The sequence below is a fragment of the Peromyscus eremicus genome, chromosome 8a (genome assembly GCF_949786415.1).
Source record: "Peromyscus eremicus chromosome 8a, PerEre_H2_v1, whole genome shotgun sequence".
In the NCBI taxonomy this organism is placed as follows: Eukaryota; Metazoa; Chordata; class Mammalia; order Rodentia; family Cricetidae; genus Peromyscus; species Peromyscus eremicus.
This window is the reverse complement of record NC_081423.1, coordinates 97,262,918-97,288,382: the sequence shown is the minus strand read 5'-3', so window position 1 is coordinate 97,288,382 and position 25,465 is coordinate 97,262,918. Positions and strand designations below refer to the sequence as shown.

Below are 25,465 nucleotides of genomic sequence, written 5' to 3'. Positions count from 1 at the left end.
GAGGGCGGGACTTCCTGAGGCAGACTCTGTGTTCATTGGCTGACATGTAAAACAAGGCCTGTCCATTGCGCTTTCGGATTAGCCGAAGGGAGAACTTCCGGCGACCCACTTCCGTTCTTTACTGCTGGAGACAGCGGTCCGCCGGGGTCGGTGAAGGTGAGTGGGGTTCGAGGTACTGAGTCCAGTCCCCGCGGGCTCTTCTGCGTTAGGTGCTCTAGACCTCGCTTTGACGCTTGTTCCACCTCCGCGGAGGACGTCGTGCCCTCAAGCTGCCCCGCTGGCCGAGCTCCCGAGGTCACGGCTTCGCCCTGCTCACCTTCGCCGCGGGGCGAGGCTGGGGCCTGGCTATGATTTGGCCAATCACCTTTGATTTAGATGTTGCCACAAACCGTGTCTCACACTGTGGCGACCTCAGGAGTGCAGTGTATGGGTCGGGGAACCATCACGTAGCCATAGTGATAGCTTTCTCAGGGGACAGGACACCTCGTAGGTTGCAGCGCTGCGTCCTCCCCTCCCTATGGAGGTTGTAGGATTCCAGTGTGGGTAATACTAAGTTGTCTCAGGTTCGTTTACCGGTTGGTTGAATAACCATTGGTCATTCCTTATTCTCATGACCTGTTCCAGGCGCTAGAGATTAACCAGACAACAAAACGTCTGTGACTCCTTCCCCTTCGTGCCTAGGAAAGTGCATTTTTGGCATCTTTATTCACCTGACAGTTCCCTTAGCCTCTCCCCTCCTAGAGACATAAGCTGTTCTAGAAGGGAAGGAAGGAAGAGGGCACTGGCATTTGACAACTTTGATCTTTAGGAAGGTATCCTCCACGTCGCCTGGAATCCACTCAGCTTGTACAGATGGTTTCCACTTTACAAACCTGATCGTAGTGATTTCCTGTATTTTGTCTTGTTTTGGTTTAAAGACAGCTGCAGTCACTTTCTTCTCTCACTGTTGTGTAAAAATGCCTCTGAAAATGCAAGGCATGTGTGCTGTGGACAATATGACGCGACTATGAAGGTTCCAGTGTAGGGCAGGGGTTGAGAGTCCCCCGAAGTCTCTTATGAAACTAGGGCAAATTGATGTCTACAGTTTCACTTGGTATTTTTAATAGCTCTTTCCCCTAATTTGCAGATGAGGAAATTTTGTCTTCTCTTTTTGAAGCTTTGTCAAATTTTCTCTGTCAGTTTTCTGTATGGTGGGAAATCAGTGGATAAGGCACAATTGTTATTTATTTTGTTATTTATTTAACTTTTGTACAGTGTATGAATGTCCTTTAGCACTGTTTGCAAAGACACATGTAGAACAGAAAGTAGAAATGGGTTTCTAATAATAAAGGGTCCGGCTAGAGGAAGGGTTGAAGCAGGCTATCATGTGTCCCAGGGTGGCCTTGAACTCACTGTGTAACCAGAGATGACCCTGAACTTTCATCCTCCTACCTCCCATGTCAGCTTATGTGGTGCTGAAGATGGAACCCAGGGCTTTGCCCATGCTGGACAAGCATTCTAACAACTGAGCCACAAAGTCCTAATTCCTTTAGCTGTTGACTAGACCACCAAATGCTTAAACCGTGCCGAGCTGTCTCTAGAAAGATTTGTATTTCTCTGAAACGCTCTCCTTCAGGGGTTCTCTCCAAAGGCATTGTTTAATCTGACCTGCTTTGTTTTTTAGGATCCCAAGATGGCTGCGCGTAAATTTGCTCTAAAAACCATTGATTGGGTAGCTTTTGTGGAGATTATACCCCGAAACCAAAAGACAATTGGAAACTCCCTAAAGTCCTGGAGTGAGACCCTCCATACCAGGTAAGTATGTTGTGAGAAAGAGCCCCCCCATACTTGTCCCTGCATCTAGAAGCAATGTTTTGACATTTATTACATTTATTTAGTATGTATATCAGTGCACTTCTGCCATTCTGTGTGCCATGGAGCACATGAGGACAACAGAGGGAAGCTTGTGGGTGCTGGCTCTCTGTCTTCCACCATGTGTGCCCCAGGTGTTGAACACATGTCCTCAGGTTTAGCGACAAGTGCCAGGCTTTACCCACTTGCCATCTTGCCAGCACTACACAGGCATTTCTAGTAGTCTGACCAAGTGAAGAAATGGATGTGATTTGTAAATGCAAGCTTTTTTTTTTGTTTTTGGCATTTTTGTGGTGGTCCTTCAGAGAAATGTGTGCTGACATTCCAGTGTGATAAAGACTAGGGAGATTGTTGTGTGAGTAGTGTCTGTTGCTTGTGGAATAGTCCTGACTTTACTTTTCCATATGAGCAGGTTGGCTACTGTGTCTGAGAAACCACCAGCGATTGACTGGGCTTATTACAGGGCCAATGTGGCCAAGGCTGGCTTGGTGGATGAATTTGAAAAGAAGGTAAGCCTTCAGATAACTAAAGCTTTGATCTTGTTAAGGGAGGGGAGGTGGGAAAAGTGGGTGTGGCCAAAGGCCCTGCAGAAGTGGCCTTAGAACCTGTCTAGTCACAGTCCCGGGTTCAGCAGTCCAGGGTAACCTTGCTCCCAGGAGCTAGAGGGCTGCCAGGGCCAGCACTTCTCCCAAGTTCCCCTTCAGATCCCTTACCTGCCTCCTTTTCATAAACTAACATGTTCCCCTTCTTTCACTTCCCTGGCCCTTCTGTCTCCTTCTCTTCTTTTAAAAAAAATTAATTTCATGTGTATGGGGTTTTTGCCTGCCTGTATTTCTATGTACATGGCTGGTGCCGGAAGCTTGATGAGGCTATCAGACCTCCTGGAATTGGAATTATAGACTGTTTTGAGCTGCTCTATGGGTGCTGAGGATTGAATCTGGTTCCTCTGGAAGAACAGCCAGTGCACTTCACCTGTGGGCCATCTTTCTAGCCCCATCAGTGATCTGTCTTTTGATGCTTATACACTAAGTCTCAATGTCCAGAGTTCATTTGCTTATTCATTTGAAGATGCTTCTAGAAGGCCTGCTCTTTGTCGCTTAGCATACAGTACCAGGGCCGTAACACTAAACAGTCTCCTAACAACCATTTCTACCTTCGTAATGCAAACATGATTCCTGCTAGGCAGTCCTTGACGGTTTTGTGTGAAAAAGAATTTCTTAGACTGCAGGGTGCTAAGTGGCTGTGACCAGTCTTGTAACCGTTTTCAGGTGAGGGAAGCAGCACCTGTGATAAAGAAGTGGGGAGGTTTCCTGAGTGACTAGTGACAGGGCTGGGGAGATCTTCCAACTCTTCCTACCACAGTACCAGAGATTGGAAGGGATGGGGTGTTTTCATGTGGTCTGTAAGGAGTAGAGGCATTCAGCCCTTCGGGCTCTTGGGTACGAGGGTGACTGCTTTGTTCTTGTTTCTAGTATAATGCCCTGAAGATTCCAGTGCCCGAGGATAAATACACAGCCCTGGTGGACAGTGAGGAAAAGGAGGATGTAAGTAGCGGGCACGTTGTTTGTTTGTTTTGGGTTTTTTCCTCCAAAATTGTCTTTTTTTTGTTTTGTTTTGTAAGCTCTCACTGTGTAGCCTTGGTTGGCCTCAAAGTCATGGTGATCCTCCTGCCTCAGCCTCCCAAGTGCGGGGATTATAGGCATACACCACTATGATCAGATCCTAAAGTTTTCTTCTTTTTTTTTTTTTTTTGGTTTTTCGAGACAGGGTTTCTCTGTGTAGCTTTGCGCCTTTCCTGAAACTCACTTGGTAGCCCAGGCTGGCCTCGAACTCACAGAGATCCGCCTGCCTCTGCCTCCCGAGTGCTGGGATTAAAGGCGTGCGCCACCACCGCCCAGCTTCCTAAAGTTTTCTTAATGACTATTGTCATTAGTAGGAAGGGTAGATAGTGAGTTAAATTGAAGGTTAGAGTGTTGTAGGAACCAAGAGGATTGCTAATAAATGCAGCAGCATGAGTTAATCTAAGGTAATGCTGGTTAGAAGAAGCCAACGAGCCTGGGCCTAGAGGTGCACACCTTCATATGCAGCACTCTGAGGGCAGAGGCAGGTAGATCTCGGAGTTGGAGGCCAGCCAGAGCTACACAGTGAAGCCTTGTCTGTATAAATCTCTAGAAAATGCAGTTAATCTTTAGTGATGGATGGCTGAGAGGCTGCTTAGGGAGAGGTGGGGTGAGCTAATAGGAGAGTCACTGTTGTGAGTGTGACAACAGTGTGTCCAGTGATTACATCATCTGTTGGGAGTTCTGTAAACACATGCATCTCAGTGTCAGTTTTACACCCAGCAGATCTGTTAAAAACAGGACCTCAGTTTTAAAAAACAATCCATTCAGCATTCAGATATCTATTTGTCTGAAAATACCTCAGGTCAACATTGGAACCTGGCCCTAGAGTCATGTGACTTGCCGAGACTATGCAGTGACCAATCCTAAGCTGCTTTTCTGCCTGGCTGCTTTGTGGGTGTTGGGAAAGCTGTGGTTTGCCCCCTTCCAAAGCTCTCAGGCTAGGTCAGCGTGTTCTTCTTTAGATAGCAGGGAAATGAGCAGGCCGGAGCTGCTCGTGCCTCGGGGCAGGCTGTCACTTGGTTTCAGAACAGTTTCTCCTTTCTCTTAAAGATGAAGACCTGTGCTGCGTTTGTGTCTGAATCCCAGGCCAGGATCCGGCAATATGAGGCGCAGGTGAGGATGAGCCATGGCCTCTGTGACACGTTGTCTCTGTCACCCTTGGCAGTGACCATCCTTGGATTCTTGTTTTGTTCTTGGTGGCCTTGCCTGTTTCCTAGGGCTAACTCATGTCTGCTCTTTCTAGCTGGAGAAAATAAAGAACATCGTCCCCTTTGATCAGATGACCATTGATGACTTGAATGAAGTCTTCCCAGAAACCAAGCTGGACAAGAAGAAGTACCCGTACTGGCCTCATCAGCCCATCGAGAACCTGTGAAACAGGCCAGGAGGGAGCGCTCGCCTTTCATTCTAAAACTCTGGACATTAAAATAAAACATTTACATAGCGTGGGGTGTCGTCTTTCAGTGGGTGAACTCTTCTGAGGTGGCCCCACCAGAAGCATTTTATTCTGTGAAACGGTCATCTAAGGGACAGACTGTAGGGAACCAGTTACTGTAGCCTCAGGGCTGCTGAACCTTGAACAGCAGAGCCTGTGACCACACTATGGTGAGGACAGTCTGACCTCTGCATGTGCATTCTGCTCTCTACATCATACACACACACAAAATGGGAAAATGAAAAAGTTAAGGTGGTTGGAGGAGACAGCCCTGAAGTTAGGACCTGTGCCCAACACAATTGCTGAGTTAACTGTCTTGGGATTCTACTGTTCTCACAAGCATCAGGATTGTAGTGAGAATTAAAGAGATAGCCTGGGAAGTTTCTAGATATCTAAGCACCCCCATCTCACCTGCTATAGCTTAAATTCTGTAGGGAGAGCATGGCCAAGGGAGGGTTTGGATGCACAGTCCAGAAAATGGATGACGCCAGTGGAACAGCAGGAGCTGGCACTCGGCTCCAGTGGGGTGCCAGCTCCATAATTTTGGGATAACTTGGTATGGTAGTCTGCTGTTCAGGACATTAAAGGCATAGCCACCTGTGAACATCTGTGAGCTCCATGTCAACAGAGCTCTCTGCTACCTTGTGTACATTTGGGGATAATCCACCTTAGGAGACAATGTTTTATCAGAATAACCGTTTTGCCTCAGAAGTCTAGAAATTACGGCTGTCCCACCTCTGTGAAAAACAACAAAACACCTGGGCCGCATTGGTGCACGCCTTAAATCCCAGCACTTGGGAGGCAGAGGCAGGCGGATGTCTGTGAGTTTGAGACCAGCCTGGTCTACAAACCAATCTTTTGCTAAAGGAACACAAGCAGAAAGCGAGGAAGTGAGGACCTTGGCCAGCTTCTCAAAGCCATGCTTTTTCCCGACCCCTGGTGACACACCTTGTTAAGGCAGGGCTTAACCTGATCTCCCTCCACCCCTCCCCCTCCATGATGGTAAGGGTTGTGCTGTGTGGGGAAGCACAAGGGGTGTGCCAGGGGCAAAACCTCTCTACTGTTCTGGGTCCCCGACCTATCTGAGAGGCATCCAAAGGCTGTACTCTCACTGGACCACCTCAGCAGCAGAAGAGGATAAATTGGGCATTTTCCCTGGTGGATTGTCTCATTCAAGAATTAACTAGTTACACATTTACATACATGTTAACATACATGCATGATTGAAGCCCTCAAACTGGACACTGACAGGTCTACAATCCCAGCCCTCAGGAGGTTAAGGTAGGTGGACGGCAAGTTTGATCCTAGAAAACCACATACCACAAATTTTTGGTTTCTGTTTTTCGTGAAAGGGTCTCTGTGTAGTCCTAGCTGTCCTGGAACTCACTCTTTAGCTTCGAACTCAGAGATCGGCCTGCCTCTGCCTCCCGAGTGCTGGGATTAAAAGAAAGAGCAACCACTGCCTGGCCACAAAAATAAATTTAAAAGAAACAACAGGAAACAAATTGTATCAGATGAGACTCTGAGCCCCAAATCCCTTGTCTACGAAGCCTTACACATTAGGACACTGGAACTTCCTGGGTGCAGTGCTCTATAATCTGCCTTTTAAAAGGTAAATAAATAATAGAGTCACAACAGGAAGTTCTCCAAAGCTAAATGCCCAGAGTTCTGCAGTGTCTCTGGAAATCTTTCCCATTTAAAACAATGAACTAAATAGTACTCAATTTTGGAAGGACCGATTAGGGATGAAAACATTTCGACCACGAAGGGACTCGAACCCTCAATCTTCTGATCCGAAGTCAGACGCCTTATCCATTAGGCCACGCGGTCTCACTGAGCTTTTCTCTTCACTAGAACGTATTATTTGGTGAAGAACAAGATCCGCTCCAATGGCATGCCTTGGCATCTGTAACTCCCGAGGGGCGGCATGCGAGCCCCGCTGCGGGCCGCTGAGCGGCGCGGATGTACGTCTTGGCGGATAGCTCAGCTGACTTCGGGCCAGTTCAAATCCTCTCCGGTCGGCCCCGTGTGCCCACCGGCCGAGTCGCGGCTCTCTCCCATCTGGCAGCGCGTCGTCGCCCGCCTTTCCTCTGAGTCTGGTGAGAGCTGGGTGTCGGGTCCACAGGCCCGAGCCAAGGCGTTCAGTTCCTGTTCCCGGATAGGGTTGGCCACGTCAGCGCGCCGCGCTATCACGGACCACGTGAACACAGCTTTTTATCGCGCCCCAGTGGCCTAATGGATAAGGCACTGGCCTCCTAAGCCAGGGATTGTGGGTTCGAGTCCCACCTGGGGTGGTACAGTCTTAATTTTGGAGACAAATTGGTGTGTCCCACAAGTCTGGGTTCGCCTTGCACCCCAGCTTATCAAGGCCCTCGTAGTCTTGCATGTTTTTTGTGGACTCCATTTATCTGGCTATTGAAGGCTAAAAAATGAAGGGCAAACAACCAATTTCTACCCCAGGTGGGACTCGAACCCACAATCCCTGGCTTAGGAGGCCAGTGCCTTATCCATTAGGCCACTGGGGCCCACAGCACGTGGTTGTCGCCTTTTCCGACCTAATGGATGCTGACACGACCGTGGCTATGCTTCCCTTTAAATGCGTTTTTTGGTTGTTGCCGGGGAGCTGCTGGGACGAGAACTCAAGTCCGAGCTGGGACGCGAGTGTGCAGGGTAGGGCCAAGGGGGTACCTTGAGGTCGCCCGCACACCGGGACCGGGAACGAGTGGAAGTTTCCACGGCATTAATTCCCGGCGGCCCCCCTCCCCCACTCCCCGGCTGTTTTCTTCCTTCCAATCCAGAAAGGATGAGAAATAAGTATCAGTCACAATATTGACAATATTGAAATATAAGCACTGAAAAACTTCCTGATCCTTTCATAACGACAGAAACATTTATATACAATGTATGTTCTTTGCAAATGTATAATGCACGGAGAGAGCCGGCATCAGTCAAAAGAGGGGCGGGAAGGAAGGGAGACAGACAAGGAGAGAGAGAGAAATCTTAGTAATGTTAAGACACTTAAACAAACAAACAAACAAAACCCTGAGGGAATGCAGGTGCAGAGCAGTCTGGGAAGTATAGTTTAATTCAGGGGCTTAGCAATGGCTTCATGGTAGGTGTTGAGGTTCTGGGAAAGGGCTGAGGCTTGAAAGGAGGCGAGTATGATTTTTAACTATGTAACTGAGCACAGGAAGTGTTTGTTTAAATGACTTATCTGTGTGGAATAATGGTTCCCTGTAGTTAATCCTAACAGTTACCTGGTGTGTTTCTCAACGGCGACTTCACTAAATGCTGCAGCTGGGGGTGGGAGACTACACCGACCACGACCCCAACATGCTTAGAGCTAATGCTTGAGGACACTGAGGTTTGAGAGCATTTGGAGCGATGTGCAGATTGGGAAGAAACAGAAGTCATGGTCATTGTAGTGACAGTGATGAAGGAGCCACTGGGCTCAGCATGGACCCAGGGAACTGGCAACAAGGTTGATAGTGGAATTGTTAAAACCCCACCCAAGCCCAGGGGCAGCTCCTATCAACTTGGAGGTATTAAATTTTAGGCATGGATTCTCTTGCATGCCAGAACCCTGGAGAAGAATAAAATGATGGCAGAAGAATAAACCAAATTTAGAGAATGTCCTTGAGGCCCAGCAGTGTTTTACCTCCTGTAGGTAAGTGGCTCCTGTCTGACACTAATGATGCTCAATTTTCAAGCTAATATAGAATCCAAATTCTGGTTTGTCTCTGGGACATTTGACCAGGGCAGAGCTTATCTGATTAAAAGAAATTAAGTTATATTTGTGTGTGCACATGAATGCTTCACGAAGCTGGTGGAGGTCAGGAGCCAACTCTCATGAGTCAGTTCTCTCCTTCCACCATGCGGGTACCAGGGATCAATTCATGGCAGTCTTGGCAGCAAGTGCCTTTATGTGCTGAGCCACCTCTCTGGCCCTTATTTTTGCTTTTAAAAGTAAATCATTTGGGGGGGAAAGGCATAATAAACCACCTGCAGGGTTGGTGAGATGGTTCAGCAGCAGGTAAAGGTGCTGTGCCCGAGCCTGACTGGTCCCTGGGACCTACATGGTAGAGGAAGAGAACTGACTTCTACAAGCTGTCCTCGGACCACTAATCATGTACTGTGGTTCATGTATGCCTCCTCCTCATAATAATAAATAAAATCAGGGCCAGCAAGACAGCTTGGCAGGTAAAGATGTTTGCCTTCAGCCTGAAGCAAGTTCCATCCCCATGTGAAGAGGCGACTCTGCGGGCGGGCTGCTCTTTAACCCTCATGTGCGTGTGTCACACAGATGCCACCTGCCAAGTAAGTAAACAAACCCCAACCTTCTGGCCTGGGGAGGGAGCGAAACCAATTTCCAGGCTCTTCCATGTCTTCTTCCCCAGTGTGCCTCCTAAGTCTCCTGCACAACCTGCCACTTGGAGTCCCTGGCTTCCTCGTCACCTCCTGCCACCAGCTTCCTCCTGCCCACCGCGTTCAGTCGCTTTGTGTTTCTGAAGGTCCAGCTCAAATGCCTGCTCACGTATCCCAGCCCTTCCAGCTCTTTGCTCCTTGAGGATGGACTCACCATCCTCTGCTGCCCTATGGCTGTCACGGAAACCGTGAGGCGGCTTTGGGCTGGAGGCAGGAGCCCTGTTACAAAGCTCTGACCGAGTGGTGAGGCTCACAGCTGTGCTCAGGAGTTTATTGCAGCCAGTAATAAATGAAGTGGCCACCTAAGGGGCTGCCCTGGGTGACCTGTAGCCTCCCCTCCCGAGGAACGTTCTGCCAAGGCTCCCCTGGTACGGCGGCTCTCTGCAGAGCTGCATGACACCCCAGTCTCTGCTGGCAGTGTGGTGACTTCAGTCCACAGTCACCCTCCTGCTCGTCTTTATGGAAGAGTTTATTCTTTTCTGTCGCAGTCTTTCCCGATTCATGTTTTCTATCCTGGAACAAAAGACGCCAGTGAGGCCCAGATGTGCAATCAGTGCTTTTCAAAGCTGGAAGCTGAGGGGCAGCAGAGCAGCCCAGGCAGCAGGAGCCAGATGTGCGCCTGAGCCTGGGTCAGCAGCACCTTGCCCCTCTCAGCAGCTTCCCCACTGTCCCCGCTGGGAGCTCCTGGACTCGACCCTGCCTCCTCTCACCCACCCCTCTGTACCTGAGTCTCTGGAGCTGAGCGTCCTCTTTGGATGGCTCCTTGGGCAACTGGCTGGCCTCAGCAATCATGTCTCGAATTTTCTGTAGGCATTCTGCCAGATTCCGGAACTGATAGCGACTGCTCTCGGAGGTAAGAACCAGCTCTCCTGCCTTGTTGATCTTGTTTTTATGCTGCCAAGGAGGAAAATGAGAAACACCACAAAGGCCCACAAGCCTATCCCCACCCCAAGGAGCCACAGGGACAGAAAGGGATGAGTACCTTGAGAGCAATTTTCTGGCGCACGGGCTCAGCAATCCAGTCTGCACTGGCCAAGTGAAACCTGACTTCAGCCTTGGAATTCACTGTGGATGGGGAGGAAGGAGCAGGGATCCTGAGACGCTCCGGAGGACACACTGCCCAGGCATTCAGGGGCAGTTCTGAAGCAAAGGGCAGCCAACTACTTAGCCAGGAACATTCTAGCCTCTGTCGAAGCTAGCCATGGAACAAACCCACAAGGCTACTCCCTTTGGGACAAAACCAGACTTTTGGTATCCAAATGTCCAGGGTTTCTCGTAACAGCTTTACTGGACTCTGAAAAGAGCAGGGGGACGGGTTTCACGAGAGCAAAGGAAACCTGTTCTCTGTGGATCCAAGCAGGCTGCCAGCTCATGCTGTGAGTTCTCTTTGTTTACCCTCAAAAGCCAATCCTAGCCTTAGCAACCTACAGCTGAGCACCAGACAATCGGACCACATTCAGAAGAGTCAAAGGGATTATTGTAAGCTGGAGGTGTGTGAGCTGTCGCAGAAAAATCCCTTTATTCCACAGGAATGTGAATGCGGACTTCCCCCTCCCACACTCTCCCAGCTAGAGTTACAGCAGAAGGGAGCACCACGGTGCCTGTACCTTTGTTAACATTCTGCCCCCCAGGACCGCTACTCCGGCAGTAAGATATGCTCAATCGATCTGCAAAACAGGAGAACACATACATGAGGGTCCCCCACGGCTGAACATGTAAAGTGCTAATTTAGTCAATGTGATGATCACACACCTCTCTCTCTCTCTCTCTCTCTCTCTCTCTCTCTCTCTCTCACTCACACACACACACACACACACACACACACACACACACACACACACACACACCAGTAAAGCTGGACAGCATCCAAAGATATCAAAACTAGAATCAGGACAACTGACTTTCCCAAGGCCTCCCAGAGAGTGGAGGAAGTAAAGTTATGACCCAAGTCTAGCACATTCTACCAAATCCTTCTGTGTTTTGTTTGTTTGTTTTAAAGTGAAGACTCAAGCTAAGGGACAAACTTAGTTTCACGTAGTTCAAAGAGTGATGGATATAGAATCACAATGGGCTAGAAGCTCAAGAGGACATGGCTAGGTGGGCGGGATGGCACACTCCTTGTAAAGCTGGCACTTGGGAGGCTGAGGGAGGAGAATGTTGAGTTTGAGGCCTTCAGTGTAGACTACACAGTCGGACGGGGACAAGAGAGTATTGTTTCTGACTGTGTTCTCAGGGCCTAGCTGATAGTCTGGGTTGAAATTATGTGTTGGATGGATGAGAACTTGATCTTTAGTTCGGGAGCTCTCATCCTGAAAGGCAGTGTGGCCACTAACTATATATGATCTTGACAAAGTCCTACAGCTTCTCTGTCTGTCTTGTTTATTTATTTTGAGACAGGGTTTCTCTGTGTAGTCCTGACTGTCCCCGAACTCACAGAGATCTGCCTACCTCTGCCTCCCAAGTGCTGGGACTAAAGGTGTGTGCCACCACCGCCCGGCTTGCTTATTTTTAAACTGGAAGACGAGGTTCCTTCCTCCCATTTCTATATCTCCTGCAAAGGCCTCGACAGTGTCTGGGTAGGAGAGACACAGAAGCAACGAACTGCGAGAGGACCAGCTGGTAAACCACAGCAAGGTGGGTGTTGAGGTCCTGTGACAGCACAGTGGCAGGGGACAGTGCCCCATCTTGAGACCACCTCCCAGGTCTTCCTCCTTTGGAAAAGCCAGTTAAATCTTGTTCTGACTCAATAACAAAGGTACCTGGTACTGCAGGGGAATGGCTGCACTATGGAGCCCAGCACTCCTGCATATAAGAGAGGTGGGTCATGTGGCTGCGGCTGAGTCTGCTGAAACGGAATGCCATGTGAACCTCCAGAGAGCTCAGGAGGCCAAGAGAGGCAACCACTGTCCACTCAGCAGCACGCCTGTTTTCCCAGAGACTGTGATGAGGCAATGCCCTGGGCTGCTACTCCCCTGTACCTTCCTTCTTCACACAGCACTAACCCCTATACCATCAAGAAAGTTCCAAATCGTCCGCACATCAAGAGCTCTTCACATGTGGGCAGACCTTGCAGTCTACATGCATGGCTAGGTCATCATTTGGTCACTATTCTAAGCTATGCTGCAAGGGCTCCTTTCACACCCACGGTTCGTCTCTCTACTGTGCTTCACTGGTCTGGTGAGATCTAGAAGGAACATGTGAGAAATTCGGTAAATGGCTTTGTATGTGTGGTGCTTGGGGCTGACTGCAGGGCCGATCTCAGGCTAGGCAAGTACTTTACCATTGAGTTAGCCCCCTAGCCTAAAATAACTGATTTTCAATAACATTACTTACCTAGAGGGATGTCACTGCTGGCTTGTTTCGCATGCTCCTGTAATATAACATACATAGTGTTAAAGAAGTCCCTAAAAAAAAAAAAGAAGTCCTTGTCAGACTACTCCTAACTGGTCCAAGACAGAAAAAAAAAAAAAAGTGTAAAGCTACAAGCCAAATGTTACATATTTTAGGCTGAAGAGATGGCTCAGTGGGTAAAAGCACTCCCTAAAAGTTAAGGCTGACAATCTGAGTTCACTCCTGAGTACCTACATGGTGGATGGAGAGAAGCAACTCCCCATGAGTTGGCCTGACTTCCACACACGTTCTGTGGTATACATGCGCGCGCACACACACACACACACACACTAAACAAATGCAATAAACACTTTTAAGAAGTTATGCACTATTGTTTTTAGGCCTCCAGCAAAACCACGCTATCAAACCATCCCCGACTCAGGCACTACCTCTGGAGCACTCCTCTAGAATGATGGAGCTCATGCTTCCAGCCATCCCGGCCATGGCTTAAGCTATTGCTGGGTACTATCAGCGGCCTGGCTCATGGGGAAAGGAATGGGGTGGGTGAGACAAGGCAAAGAGCACACGAGGGGCACTAAACACCAATGCCTGCTGCCAACCTGGGGCAACAATCCTAGTGGGCCACCCTGCCCCTTCTGGTGCCATGGGAAGCTGGCACCAGAGGCACTATGCCTTGAACAGATCCTGGTTCATTTGCCTGGAGGGCCTGTGTCAAACTGAGTTACTCCCATCGGGCCTTCTCTCCCCCAAGCTCTTCATTCCGCAGCATGCCCTCCAACCTTAAGTCCTCTGGACCACAAGGTCCAGCAAATACCACCCCCAGAGGCTGTTCTGGCTTCTAAGCCCAAAGCATCCTCATCCACACCCCCTTAGATGCCTTTATTCCTTTGATCTTTAACTTGAGTGGGGAGGGGAATCCTCAACCTCACATTCCTTTACAGGGGCTCTGTGGTGGTGGCTAAAACTCTGCTGTGCCACTGAAATCTTTTTTCTCCCTCCCTAAAACATTTCATCCTTCTAAGCTGATGAAAATGGCATATATGTTTGTGACTCCCAGCTTTTGGGTTCAAGTAAACCTCTTTGCTCAACTACAGTCCCACAGACACAGCTTGCTCTCACTTATCCTGCCCAGTAGCAAATCCTAGAGACTTCCTTCCTATATGCCCAGGATATGACCATCTGCAAGACTCCTGTTGCTTCCACCCTGCGAATCCTTTCTTGCCTATGTTACTGCAATCTTCGAGCTCACCTTCTAGCTCTTGCCATTCTTCAGGCTATTGTCTCTAACACTCTGTAATACACAGTCTATCTTGTAAAGCTCGTATCATTGGATTCCTGGCCTCCACCCACTTCTCTCCTCTTTGGCTTCCCTTCCTCAGATTGGCCTGCTCAGCCACACTTGTCCAGCATACTACAGTCCTGAAGTGGTTGCACTTGGTCATCATGCTGCTTGAGGATTCTCATGCCTTCCTGTCCTCTGCCCGTGACAAGGTCTCATGTGGTTCAGGCTGGCCCTGAACTTATGATTTTCCTGCCTCTGACTCCCAAGTGCTGGGATTACAAATGCAGGCCACTATGCCCCACTTCTTCCAGGCTGGGCTTTTCCGGATCACTCTACTTAAAACTGCAACTCTGAGCTGGGTTTGGTGGTGCATGCCTATCATCTCGGCACTTGAGAGGCAGAGGCAGGAAGATCATTACAAACTAAGAGCCCAGCCAGGGCTTTTAAAGAGCCTTTCTCAAAAGAAACAAATAGGCCACATGTCAGTAATCTTGACACTTGGGAGATGAAGGTGGAAAGATCAGGAGCTCAAGACTGCCCTTAGCTCTGTAGCAAGTTTGGGGCCAGCCTAGGTTACATGAGATCCTTTGTCAAAACAAACTGGTAAGAAACCTGCAGCTGCATCTCTGGCTTTACTTCTTCCTTCTGGGTCTTATTTTTCTCTAAAGTATCACATGCAGTGTTACTTGGGTTTGTTGTTTATTTTTGTCTGTCTTCCTCTAGTATACCATCAGCTCCACAGCTGTAGGATTTGTTTTTACTACGCTCTGCCCCAAATTATCAGTGCTCACACTGTACGCTCTCAAGAGAAGTCTGGTGAATGAATGAAGTGTGAGTGAATGAATGAAAATACTGGATGCTCTTTCAATCCTATGGATGCAACTCAATAGATTCTCTCTCTCCTGCACTGGTCCAATGCAGTGTAGCTACACACAGCAGGCTAAATATGGATCCTGAAGGAACAACCTTGTCTCTGGCTTCCTGACGTTACTAGGGAAAATAGACCGAGTAACGTTACAACTTGCGGACCTCAGTTTTTATTGTCCACTTTGAAGGTCCATAATTCACATTCCATAGAATGTGGGCCTAAAGACCGGAAAACAAACGGGGAAAAGCTGGTGATTTTGAAGGATGCGTAGGTGGCAGGCTCTCTCCCAGGGCCTGCATTACTCGAAGCACGAGGGCTGCAACCACACCCTAAAATCCCAGAGCCCCCATCCCTCCCACCTGGGTTGCTAGGACGACCAGTTTCTCCCTCAGCAACCAAAAGGTTCCACGCCGCCCGGCTTCCTGGCGTCACCTAGCAGCGAGAGGAACCGCCCTTTCCGTCCCGCCTTTCTCGGCTCACCGGGACCTTCCAGGCCGTATCCACGCCCTTGGACTCGGGGTAGAGCTTGTCCAGGCTGTAGATGCTCTGGAATTCGGTGCCGTCTACCTGTCTGTGCAGAGCGTGGCGAGCACAGCGCGCGGGCGGCGGGAGCAACAAGATTCCAGCTCGGTGCAGGCCCCAGCGCAGGCCCCAGGCGGCCGCCATGTTCATCTCTCAGGACCGCTTCCGGTGCGCACACTCCCCGTGGTCCGCAAGCTGGCGCTGCGCTCGCGTCCTGAGTTCCGCCTGGTTTTTCGCGCCCTGGGCTGGCCACCTAGGTGTGGTGGTGGTGGGGACCCAGCTGGCATCTGGCAGAGGTTGACCGGCAGACAGCGACCAACAACGGGAGATTCTTTTAAAAAGACTCCTGTATCTGTCTGGCTTGGTGGTGCTCGCTTGCAGTACCGTCACTAAGGCAGATTCTAGCCTAATCTAGTTACATAGTGAGCCCCTGTCGTAAAAATACCAAATAGCTGGGAGGCAGTGGTGAGGCACACCCTTACTCCCAGCACTCGGGAGGCAGAGGCGGGCGGATCTCTATGAATTTGAGGCCAGCCTGGTCTACAGAGTGAGTTCCACGACAGCCGAGGCTACCTAGAGAAATCTCTCGAAAACTAAAAATAACAACAACAAGGATACTACTAATAATAGTAATAATAAATAAACACATAAATGAACAAACAAGCCCTGGATCCCACATTCCCAGAAACACACTTTTCTCTTTTTGAATCCGTTCTTTTTGAGTCCGGACCCAGCAACCTAACCAAATACATCTATAAGATCTTACCTACTTCCGGGCCGTGGTGGGGCATACCTTTAAGTCTAGCACTCTGGAGGCAGAGTTTGAGTTTGAGGTCAGCCTGGTCTCCAGGGTGAGTTCCAGGACAGCCAGGGATACACAGAGAAACCTTGTCTCGAAAAACCAAATAAATAAATTTTAAATAAATAAATAATCTTACCTGCTCAGTTTGGGTTATCCCTGCCCTCTCCTATCCCTTCTCAGTGTGTGAGCCACATTCTTAGTCTGCTTCTGATGGATAGATGGGTAGATAGACAGACAGACAGACAGATAGATAACGAGCCAATCTTTGTGTGTGTGGTTTTTGTAGGGAAAAGGGGCTGGCTAGAGAAATCCACCCTGACCATGGAGCCCAGAACTAGGAAAGGATTGCTCAGATAAAGCCAGTGAGAAAAACACAGTTTAGCTCAGATCAGAGCCAACTCTGCCCCTGTCCAACTGACATGTGAAATCAACCAATCACAGAGCAGGACAGCAGACTCCTGGCCCTAGGGCTCAGGACCAGGGAAAGAAACACAGCCTGTGTTTGGGACCTGAGCTAGAGAAGTGAACATTTTATCCCCAAACCCAGAACCCAGGAAATATGCCCTGACTTTGAAACCAGTACCAAAGAAACACTCTTGGCCCCTAGAATCAGAGTCAGTGAATGAAATGTGCCCTGGCCTTAGAGGTAGTGACAGAAAGCTAAGTAAGGCCAGTGAGAGAAACGCAATTTAGCTCAGATCAGAGCCATCTCTGCCCCTGTCCAACTGACTTGTGAAAACAACCAATCACAGAGCAGGACAGTAGAATCCTGGCTCTAGTGCCCAGGACCAGGGAAAGAAACACAGCCTGTGTTTGAGACCTGAGCCAGAGAAGTGAACACTTTATCCCCAAACCCAGAACTCAGGAAATATGCCCTGACTCTGAGACTAGTACCAAAATAACACTCTTGGCCCCTAGAATCAGAGTCAGTGAAAGAAATGTGCTCTGGCCTTAGAGGTAGTGTCAAAAAGCCAAGAAAGGCCAGTGAAAGAAACACAGTTTGGCCCTGAAATCAGGGCCATCTCTGCCCCTTGCTCACAAAACTGGCCAATCCCTGGGCAGAAAATAAACTAACCAATCACAGTTGACTCCACCCTCTAGACATCCTATATAAACCGCCCTGCCCACTCAGTTGTGAGCTGTTCTCTCCACCCTGGTAGAGGCAGCTATTTTCCTGGACTCCTCCTTCCCAAATAAACCTCTTTCTCAAAAGAGTATTGGGTGAAGACCTTCATTGACAGCTGAACAGAAGAACCTTACTGAGATGTCCCATAGTGGACTGAGCAAGGAGGAGCTGAACAGAAGAACCTTGCTGGGACGTCCCATAGTGTACTGAGTGAGAAAGAGCTGGTAACACTGAGCCAGAGATTGTGGCTCTCCAGGAGAGGAGCAGGATTGCTGTGTCCTGCGGGGAGACCATCCCCCATCATACCATCATACCAGGTATATCCTGACCTTCCTAAAGAGTCAGGATACCCTTCCTTGCTGAAGCAGTTCCAGGCCTGACTCTTCCAAGAAGTCAGAAAACCTTTTCCAAGGTTGGGCTGTTTCTTTTCAGTCTCAGCCATCAGAGCTGTGCTAAACAGCTCCAGGTGTCCGGGACACCTTCAGGGCAGAGCTCTTGTCCTGAGTATCTCTGAGGTGTCCTGGATACCTTGCCTTCTAGGGCTGAACTGTCTCCTTGCAGTTTTAGCCATCAATTTACTTACATTTGGTGCTGAAACCCGGGACACCAAACCCAGAGTTTTTTCAGTTTACTAACAAGTTTTGAGTTTAATGGTTGGTTGATTTGTACTGTCTATGTATGGAATGTGAGTGTGTGTGTGTATGTGTGTGTGTGTGTGTGTGTATACTGAGACAGGGTCTCAGTTATGTAACCCTGTCTGGCCTGGAACTCACTATATAGAGCAGGTCTGGTTTGTGTTTGTGTTCTGAGACAGGGTTTCCTATATAACTCAGGCTGGCCCTGAACTCCTGATCCTCCTGCCTCTACCTCCCAGATGCTCAGATCACAGGTGGGCGCCACCATACAAGGCCCAGTCTTATTTTCTAACATAATTTCCTGTCTCCTAGATAGATTGCAGGCTCTCTGCTATATCCCAAGCATGCAGAGCATGGCACACCATAGACAAACCACAAATGTGGATCAAGTGAATTCTATGGCAATTTGTTTTTGAAAGTTGAGTTCCAGTCAAGTTAAGTTGTAGGGATTTAGGTGTTTTTGTTTTGTTCTGTTTTGTTTGTTCCCACCGCCCCCATAAAAGCCTGTAAGGGCTGGAGAGATGGCTCAGAGGTTAAGAGCACTGGCTGCTCTTCCAGAGGTCCTGAGTTCAATTCCCAGCAACCACATGGTGACTCACAACCATCTGTAATGAGATCTGGTGCCCTCTTCTGGTCTTCAGTATACATGCAGACAGAACACTGTATATCTAATAAACAAATCTTAAAAAACCAAAACCAAAAAACCAAAGTCAGCCCGGCCCATGTGTAAGTTGTGATGGATGGCCTAGTTTATACCCAGCCTAGTGTGGGAGGCAGATCACTGTGGGGGAAATGTTTCTAAACACGGCCCTCTTCCCTGCCTCTAGCTTTAAGGAGCAGCATAGTGGGTTCTTCTACATAATAAGACAAGCTGGAGAAGTAGGTAAGAATCCAGAAGACTCCAGGTTAAGCAGAGCCATTTCATATTGTTGTTAAGGCATGAAAGCCAGAATTGGTGAAGTTCCAACGCTAAGGCTCCAGGGAAAACGAGTGATGTTTGAAAGTGACTAATCCCTGGCTAAGTTACTTAGTTAGGGTTGTGTGTAGATGAAAACAGAGGCTAATAAATGTTAGCAATTGTTAGTAATACTTGTGGTTAGCTTGTAATGAAGAGTTTGATTTTAGGAGAAAGTGTCATTACCTAGAAAAATATGCCCCTGGGACAATTTAAATATTCCTCAGGGACACTGGCTGATTGGAATAGGAGATTGTCATTGAAGCAAGTCTTTACTGTCTCAGCATTACTGGAGAGATAAACCAGCCCAGCCCCTAGGCACTCCGTAAACTCGAACTACTAAGCATTGGCAACTGACATATTCCTTTGGGGTTCTGGGTTAGAAGGAGTCTCCTGGGTCCCTCCATGTCTGACTTATTCCCAGAACCTCAGTGGGAGCAGAGACGTTTCCATAGTGACCAGAATAAGCTGCTCAGGGTAGCAAACCCAGACATTCAGGTTATGGATTACGAATAATGAAATCAGAGCATTGCCAAGGTATCTTTGCTCCGAGCTATGACTCCAACCGTGCCTGACCCACGGGTTGAAGGAAAAGGAAGCTTCACATTTTTATGGCTCCAAATAAACACAGCCTGCTCAGGCCATCTGGTGGCCTGGATTCTGGGAGAGATGGGAATAGAGCAGAGAATGAGAGGCAGGTTGCCCTGGAGTCGGGAGAAGAGCAGCTGGCAGGCTCTTCTCACTGGCTGCTGCCAGGAACCATTCAGTACGGGGCCCTGGGGAGGAGAAATGGGCCTATGAGGTGACACCTGTTCCCTGGATAAAGGCGAGCACTAAGTGGGGTGTGGTTGGAGCATGCCTATAATTTCAGCCCTTGGGAGGCTGAGGCAGGAGGATTGCTATGAGTTCACGGCCAGCCTGTGTTACACAGTGAGTTTCATGCCAGCCTAGTTATGTAACAAGATCTCCTGTTAAATAATAACAATGAAAAGGCTGGCACTGAAGTTTGAAGCCAGATTTCCACTTCCCCTCATTGGCCCTCCCAAGGTTAGATGGGTTGACATGCTGCTTCAGGAAGGGGGCATTCACTCAAGGAAAAATGAAGAAAGGATTAAGAATCAACAAGCCAGTCCTGGCAGCTGAGGAATTGTAAACACAGCCCAGCTGTACAGCTTGTGAGTTGGCATATGACTGTCATATGAAGGGATCCACAGGATTTCCCTTCTCCTGAGTGACCTAAGTCAGGTGGTCCCTTAAAACTCTATGTCAAGACAGCTGGTGGTGGCGGCGGCGCACGCTTTTAATCCCAGCACTCTTGAGGCAGAGACAGGCAGACCTCTGAGTTTGAGGCCAACCTGGTCTACAGAGTAAGTTCCAAGACAGCCAGGGCTACACAGAGAAACTGTGTCTCAAAAACCAAAAAACCCAAAACCTCTATATGTTGTGGGCATAGGGAATGTGTAGTGAGGAATGGCCTCAGTTGAAATACTTTTAATGCAGTCTAAGTCTCTCTCTCTCTCTCTCTCTCTCTCTCTCTCTCTCTCTCTCTCTCTGTGTGTGTGTGTGTGTGTGTGTGTGTGTGTGTGTGTGTGGTGCTGGGGATAGACCATGGGAGCTTGCACATGCTAGAGAAACACTTTGCCATCAGCTACATCCCTCAGCCTGAGTTGAAATATTTCTGGGTGACTTTGAATGGCTCACTTAACCTCTGAGCTTCAGTAAATGAGAGAGAGCATTTGTTGTGAATTAACATGAAGTTCCTGCGGGTATTAAACAGACTAGAACCACTTGCCACAGAGTCAGCACAAGTCAATATGCAACAAGCGCTCCTCAGAGATGCTGTGCACGCAGGCTCCTTAAGAGCTGATAGCTTTTTTTCTCTGCAGCCAGAGGGTAGGAAATCCATTCTGACAAGCTCTCTGGACCTCTTTTCCTTCCCGGAGGGATGAGCAGTGACTTGAGTGAAAGGGCAAAGCTGTCCCTTTGGAAACTGCATCCTTCCCTACCTCCAGTTTCCTGCTTGGTCCCCTGGAAACAGCCTCCATCTCTCCCTCTCTCTCTCTCTCTCTCTCTCTCTCTCTCTCTCTCTCTCTCTCTCTTTCTGTATGAACTTATGATTTGCAGAGAGGCTGAAACAGAGGTGTGGTTGGTTTCCTTACCACAGTGATTGACCGGGTTCAGCCCTGGATCTAGAAAAGTGTTGGTTCAATGAAAGGGAGTAGCAGAAATTGCTGTGGTGTGGTGACGTACACCTGTAATCGCAGCACTTAGGTGGCTGCAATAGGAGCATCCTGTCAGCAACGCAAGCTGTCCTCCGACTGCCTCATGCGTGCTTCACATGAAACCACCCAGGCTGTTAGTTGATGTAATCACCAGTTTGGGGCCCGGCTCTGTGCTCCCCACACTGCACCTTCTTCCCTTCCAGAGTTCAAGGAGGCTGTTTGTGGAGACTCGGTGAGACATGCCTCCCAGATAAGAAGTTCACAGTGGTGTCTACTGTCCTCTCCACACTGTTGGGAGAAGACGGGTCCCCGAGAATGGATGGGAGTTGTGAGTGTTACATGCATGGAATGTAAGTTTGAAAACACCAGGAGATAAATGGCCCTCTTGTTTTCCTATAACTGTCTTATGGTCTCAATGGGCAGGGGCTGGTCTGATTCCTCTTCCTTTGTGCTCCCTCAACGTATCAGTCTCTTCCCTCTCTGCTTTTCACTCATTCAGCCTTGCCATAGCAACCCAGGAAAACTTTTAAAAACCCCAGGGCCAGAAAGATGGCTAAGCAAGAAAAGGCGCTCAGTGCGAAGCCTGATGACCTGAGTTTGATTCTCGGAACCCACAGGGTGGAAAGATAGAATCAATTCCTGAAGGTTATCCTTTGACCTCCACAGTCAAGCCATGGTATGGGGAGCCCCCCATACTAATAATAAATAATAATAAAAGATGGTGGGTAGGACTGGAGAGATGGTTTAGTAGTTAAGAGCATTGGCTACTCTTTCAAAAGACCTAGGTTCAATTCCCAGCATTCACCTGGAGGCTTAAAACTGTCTATAACTCCAGTCCCCATGGATCTTAATGCCTTCTTCTGGCCTTCTCAGACATGAAGCATCCATAAGGTGCATAGACACATGCAAAGAAAAAATACCTTACATGTTAAGAAAAAAAGGCACCAGGGTCTCTTCTCCACTAAAGCAAAGAAGAAATCTCCCCTACTCCCTGCTTCAGCCCCCTGAGCTAAAGCCAGAGTGAAGGCTTTGAACTCTAAGAGTTCATGCTGAATGGCTGCCATAGTCACATGCTGACCTGCCATCACCTGTCTTCCGGCAGCCTAGTCATCCTGGGAAGAGTGTCCTCTGGTGAGACCAGCTTTATCACTGACCACCATCAGCTTCCTTGGCCTTGGAGTCAGCCATGGAGAAGACAGAAGAAATGGCGTGTTAGTGGTCACTATGGAAGTCTAGGTTGAGCAGACTCAGAAGAAGCTGCGTGAGCAAGCTTGGCTGATGTGACCAAGGTCAGCATCCTCAGACTAGAAGGAGAGAAGGCACATGGTCAACTGGCTCCTGATCATGATGCTTTGGATGTTGCCAGCAAACTGAGTCCTCCTGGCTTGTTCTAAATTTATATACTTTTATCACCATAAAAAAAATCCTAAGTGGCTGGGCAGTGGAAATCCTAAGTGGCTGGGCAGTGGTGGCGCAAGCCCTTAATCCAGCACTCGGGAGGCAGAGCCAGGCAGATCTCTGTGAGTTCAAGGCCAGCCTGGTCTACAGAGTGAGATCCAAGACAGGCACCAAAACTACACAGAGAAAGAAACCCTGTCTTGAAAAACCAAAAAAAAAAAAAAAAAAAAAAAAAAAAAAAAGATAAATGAAAAATGTCTGAATAGGCTTATTTAAGGTTATAAAGAATGATAATGGAAAAGGAAGGCTGAGTCACATGAATAATCTCACCACTCTGCAGGCTCAGGGGTCTCAACTTCAAGGCCAGCCTGGACTAAATGTTAAGTTCCAGTGTAGACAGGTTATATATCAGAATTTTCCCAGGGGCCTGCCCTGAGAAAATCCTTCCCAGGGTCCTGGGGAAGATGCTACATCTGGCGTGGGGTTATCTGAGGGAAAATTATCTACACCATTCTCCTTCGTTTGTTTACTTTATTTCTCTAAGACAAAATTCTATCTATACAGCTTCAGCTCCATCCTCACATTCAGCTCCTCTCTGTACCTACTTTTCCTGTTCTCTCTTAGTCCTAACTAAGCTCCTGTGCTTTCAATCTCATCTTCGTCCTCTGTTCCTTCATCCTCCATCTTTCCTTTCTTGCTTCTTACCACTCAGCCTGAGCCAGTCTGCCTTACCAGCTACAGAAACTCTGCCTTGTTCTCTTCCCTCTGGCCAAACTGCCCTGCCTGCTCCAGGAAGTCACTGCCAGCTGCCGCCATGACAAACAGCATGTGAAGATGCTGGTGAGCCACGTGGCAAGGTATAGATTTATGGAAATGGATTAATTTAAGCTATAAGAACAGTTAGCAAGAAGCCTGCCACGGCCATACAGTTTGTAAGCAATATAAGTCTCTGTGTTTACTTGGTTGGGTCTGAGCAGTTGTGGGACTGGTGGGTAAGAGAGATTTGTCCTGACTGTGGGCCAGGCAAGAAATCTCTAGCTACAAATGGCGCCCAACGTGTTGGCAAGAGTTTCCACCTAAAACCTGAGAAAAAAGATTCTAAAATGGAGGTAAAAAGAGCTTCCTAGTTGTCTCAAGTTAGCGGCAGCCTGCTGGTTTGAGCTACTATGGGGGGTTCCTGACGTGTGCGCTCAACCTGCAGTATGGCTGGAATGAGGCCTCTGCAAGTGGCACATTACGCTGCGTCATGGATTTAGCCTTTGCTAGTACAAAACAAAAAGAGGTTTCTGAGCTACATGCTGCTTGGATAAAAGCATAGACCCAAGATGGCTCCCAGAGCTGGCGGTAAACGTACCACCGCCATGTTGGGAAACTGAAGTGGGCAGAGCCGGCAGCCACAGCGCTGTTTCGGTCTTAGAATGCTGCAGTTTAAAGCAGTAGGTTCAAGGTAATATAAAAAATAAGCCACGTAAAGATGGCTACCACACAGAGAATCTGGATTATGTTCTCTTTGATATTTGTAACTGAAGAAAAACATTTGATTGCAAAAGCTGTTGAGTTATGCCAAAATGTATATTTTAAAGGTACCTTGACTTCAAAATTTGGATGTAAGGATATGTTGCTTTGGAAAGGAGGTTCTGCTTTTGTTTCCACAGAAAGCCAGAGGCTATAGATTTGTTCCAGATTAAGATACATCAGGGTCGGGCGGTGGTGGCGCACGCCTTTAATCCCAGCACTCGGGAGGCAGAGCCAGGCGGATCTCTGTGAGTTCGAGGCCAGCCTGGTCTCCAAAGCGAGTTCCAGGAAAGGTGCAAAGCTACACAGAGAAACCCTGTCTCGAAAAAACCAAAAAAAAAAAAAAAAGATACATCAGGTTTGACCAGCCAAGACCCCCTGAAAGGTCTCCGATGACACCATGGCCCAGATGATCCAATATCCAGAACTGTTTCAAGGCAACTGGCTCAGATGATACACCCTCACGGACTACTCCATAATCCTAAAATTTTCTTTGTGTCCCCATAAGATACAGCGCCCCCCTCCAGCAGGAAGTAGTAAGAGAAGCTACGCCCAAATTCCCAAATACACTAAGCTGTCTTTGGAGATGTGTAAAAGTTAAAACCTTCCTCTTAAAAAAAAAAGAAAAGGGGAAGTGCTATGGAATGGTCTGTATGTCAAATTACTCTGATTGGTCAATAAATAAAACACTGATTGGCCAGTGGCTAGGCAGGAAGTATAGGCAGGACTAACAGGAGAAAAGAAAGAACAGGAAGGCGGAAGGAGTCACTGCCAGTGTGATGATGTTGAGACCCAACGCTGGGCACAGTGTCTAGATCCGGGATGTGTAGCTAGAGTTTTCCTGCCTGGCCCACAGGACAAATCTCTCTCACCTGCCAGTCCCACAACCGCTCAGACCCAACCAAGTAAACACAGAGACTTATATTGCTTACAAACTGTATGGCTGTGGCAGGCTTCTTGCTAACTGTTCTTATATCTTAAATTAACCCATTTCTATAAATCTATACCTTGCCACGTGGCTCGTAGCTTACCGGCATCTTCACATGCTGCTTGTCATGGTGGCAGCTGGCAGTCTCTCTCACACTCAGCCTTTCACTTCCCAGAATTCTCCTCTCTCCTTGTCCTGCCTATATTTCCTGCCTGGCCACTGGCCAATCAGTGTTTTATTTATACAGAACGATATCCACAGCAGGGATGAGGGTGGAGACTGCTAGTTCTAGGTCCCCGAAGACTTGGCTACCCTAAATGCAATAAATGAGGGCCTGGTATGGAGGCATATGCCTGTAACCCATGCACATGTGGAGGTCAGAGGATAACTCTGTGGAGTGGGCTCTCTGTCCTTCCAACTTTACATGGATTCTGGGCATCAAACTCATGTTTTCAGGACTGTGGCAAGTGCCCCTACCTGCTGAGCCATCTTATAGCAGGCTCCTATGACTTAAAAATTTTTTTTTAC

At 48.4% G+C, this 25,465-nt stretch overlaps 2 protein-coding genes and 3 non-coding genes across 6 annotated transcripts; 2 read left to right on the top strand and 3 right to left on the bottom strand.

The window, feature by feature from the left end:
• The first annotated feature begins 32 nt into the window (after window positions 1-32).
• Atp5pd (ATP synthase peripheral stalk subunit d) lies at window positions 33-4,917 on the top strand. Its single transcript, XM_059272090.1, has 6 exons — window positions 33-156; window positions 1,664-1,794; window positions 2,264-2,360; window positions 3,324-3,395; window positions 4,524-4,586; window positions 4,717-4,917. Exons 2-6 carry the CDS (start codon window positions 1,673-1,675, stop codon window positions 4,846-4,848), a joined length of 486 nt encoding a protein of 161 aa, XP_059128073.1. The 5' UTR covers window positions 33-156; window positions 1,664-1,672; the 3' UTR covers window positions 4,849-4,917.
• Window positions 4,918-6,665: 1,748 nt separating this feature from the next.
• On the bottom strand, window positions 6,666-6,738 carry Trnar-ucg (transfer RNA arginine (anticodon UCG)). The gene has a single exon. It is a non-coding gene; the product is annotated as a tRNA-Arg (tRNA).
• A 391-nt stretch (window positions 6,739-7,129) lies between these two features.
• Trnar-ccu (transfer RNA arginine (anticodon CCU)) lies at window positions 7,130-7,202 on the top strand. The gene has a single exon. It is a non-coding gene; the product is annotated as a tRNA-Arg (tRNA).
• A 158-nt stretch (window positions 7,203-7,360) lies between these two features.
• Window positions 7,361-7,433, bottom strand: Trnar-ccu (transfer RNA arginine (anticodon CCU)). Its single transcript has one exon. It is a non-coding gene; the product is annotated as a tRNA-Arg (tRNA).
• A 2,166-nt stretch (window positions 7,434-9,599) lies between these two features.
• On the bottom strand, window positions 9,600-16,898 carry Mrpl58 (mitochondrial ribosomal protein L58). 2 transcript variants are annotated; one of them, XM_059272088.1, is made up of 8 exons: window positions 16,473-16,898; window positions 16,295-16,365; window positions 15,315-15,609; window positions 12,667-12,703; window positions 10,941-11,000; window positions 10,316-10,398; window positions 10,058-10,227; window positions 9,600-9,846 (listed from the first exon to the last, which is right to left on the bottom strand). In XM_059272088.1, exons 3-8 carry the CDS (start codon window positions 15,504-15,506, stop codon window positions 9,762-9,764), a joined length of 627 nt encoding a protein of 208 aa, XP_059128071.1. In that variant the 5' UTR covers window positions 15,507-15,609; window positions 16,295-16,365; window positions 16,473-16,898; the 3' UTR covers window positions 9,600-9,761. The 2 variants fall into 2 exon arrangements, with proteins under 2 accessions (XP_059128071.1, XP_059128070.1); XM_059272087.1 differs by having other exon boundaries at window positions 15,315-15,643; window positions 16,295-16,898.
• Window positions 16,899-25,465: the final 8,567 nt, after the last annotated feature.

Bases quoted from the DNA above. Each gene is read 5' to 3' on its own strand.
- Atp5pd (XM_059272090.1), top strand. From the start codon at position 1,673: ATGGCTGCGCGTAAATTTGCTCTAAAAACCATTGATTGGGTAGCTTTT. The intron at 1,795-2,263 runs GTAAGTATGTTG...CCATATGAGCAG, and splicing joins AGTGAGACCCTCCATACCAG to GTTGGCTACTGTGTCTGAGA. The intron at 3,396-4,523 runs GTAAGTAGCGGG...TTTCTCTTAAAG, and splicing joins ACAGTGAGGAAAAGGAGGAT to ATGAAGACCTGTGCTGCGTT.
- Mrpl58 (XM_059272087.1), bottom strand. From the start codon at position 15,506: ATGAACATGGCGGCCGCCTGGGGCCTGCGCTGGGGCCTGCACCGAGCT. The intron at 11,001-12,666 runs GTAAGTAATGTT...CCTGTTTTGCAG, and splicing joins CAGCAGTGACATCCCTCTAG to ATCGATTGAGCATATCTTAC. The intron at 10,228-10,315 runs GTACTCATCCCT...CCTCCTTGGCAG, and splicing joins GCCAGAAAATTGCTCTCAAG to CATAAAAACAAGATCAACAA.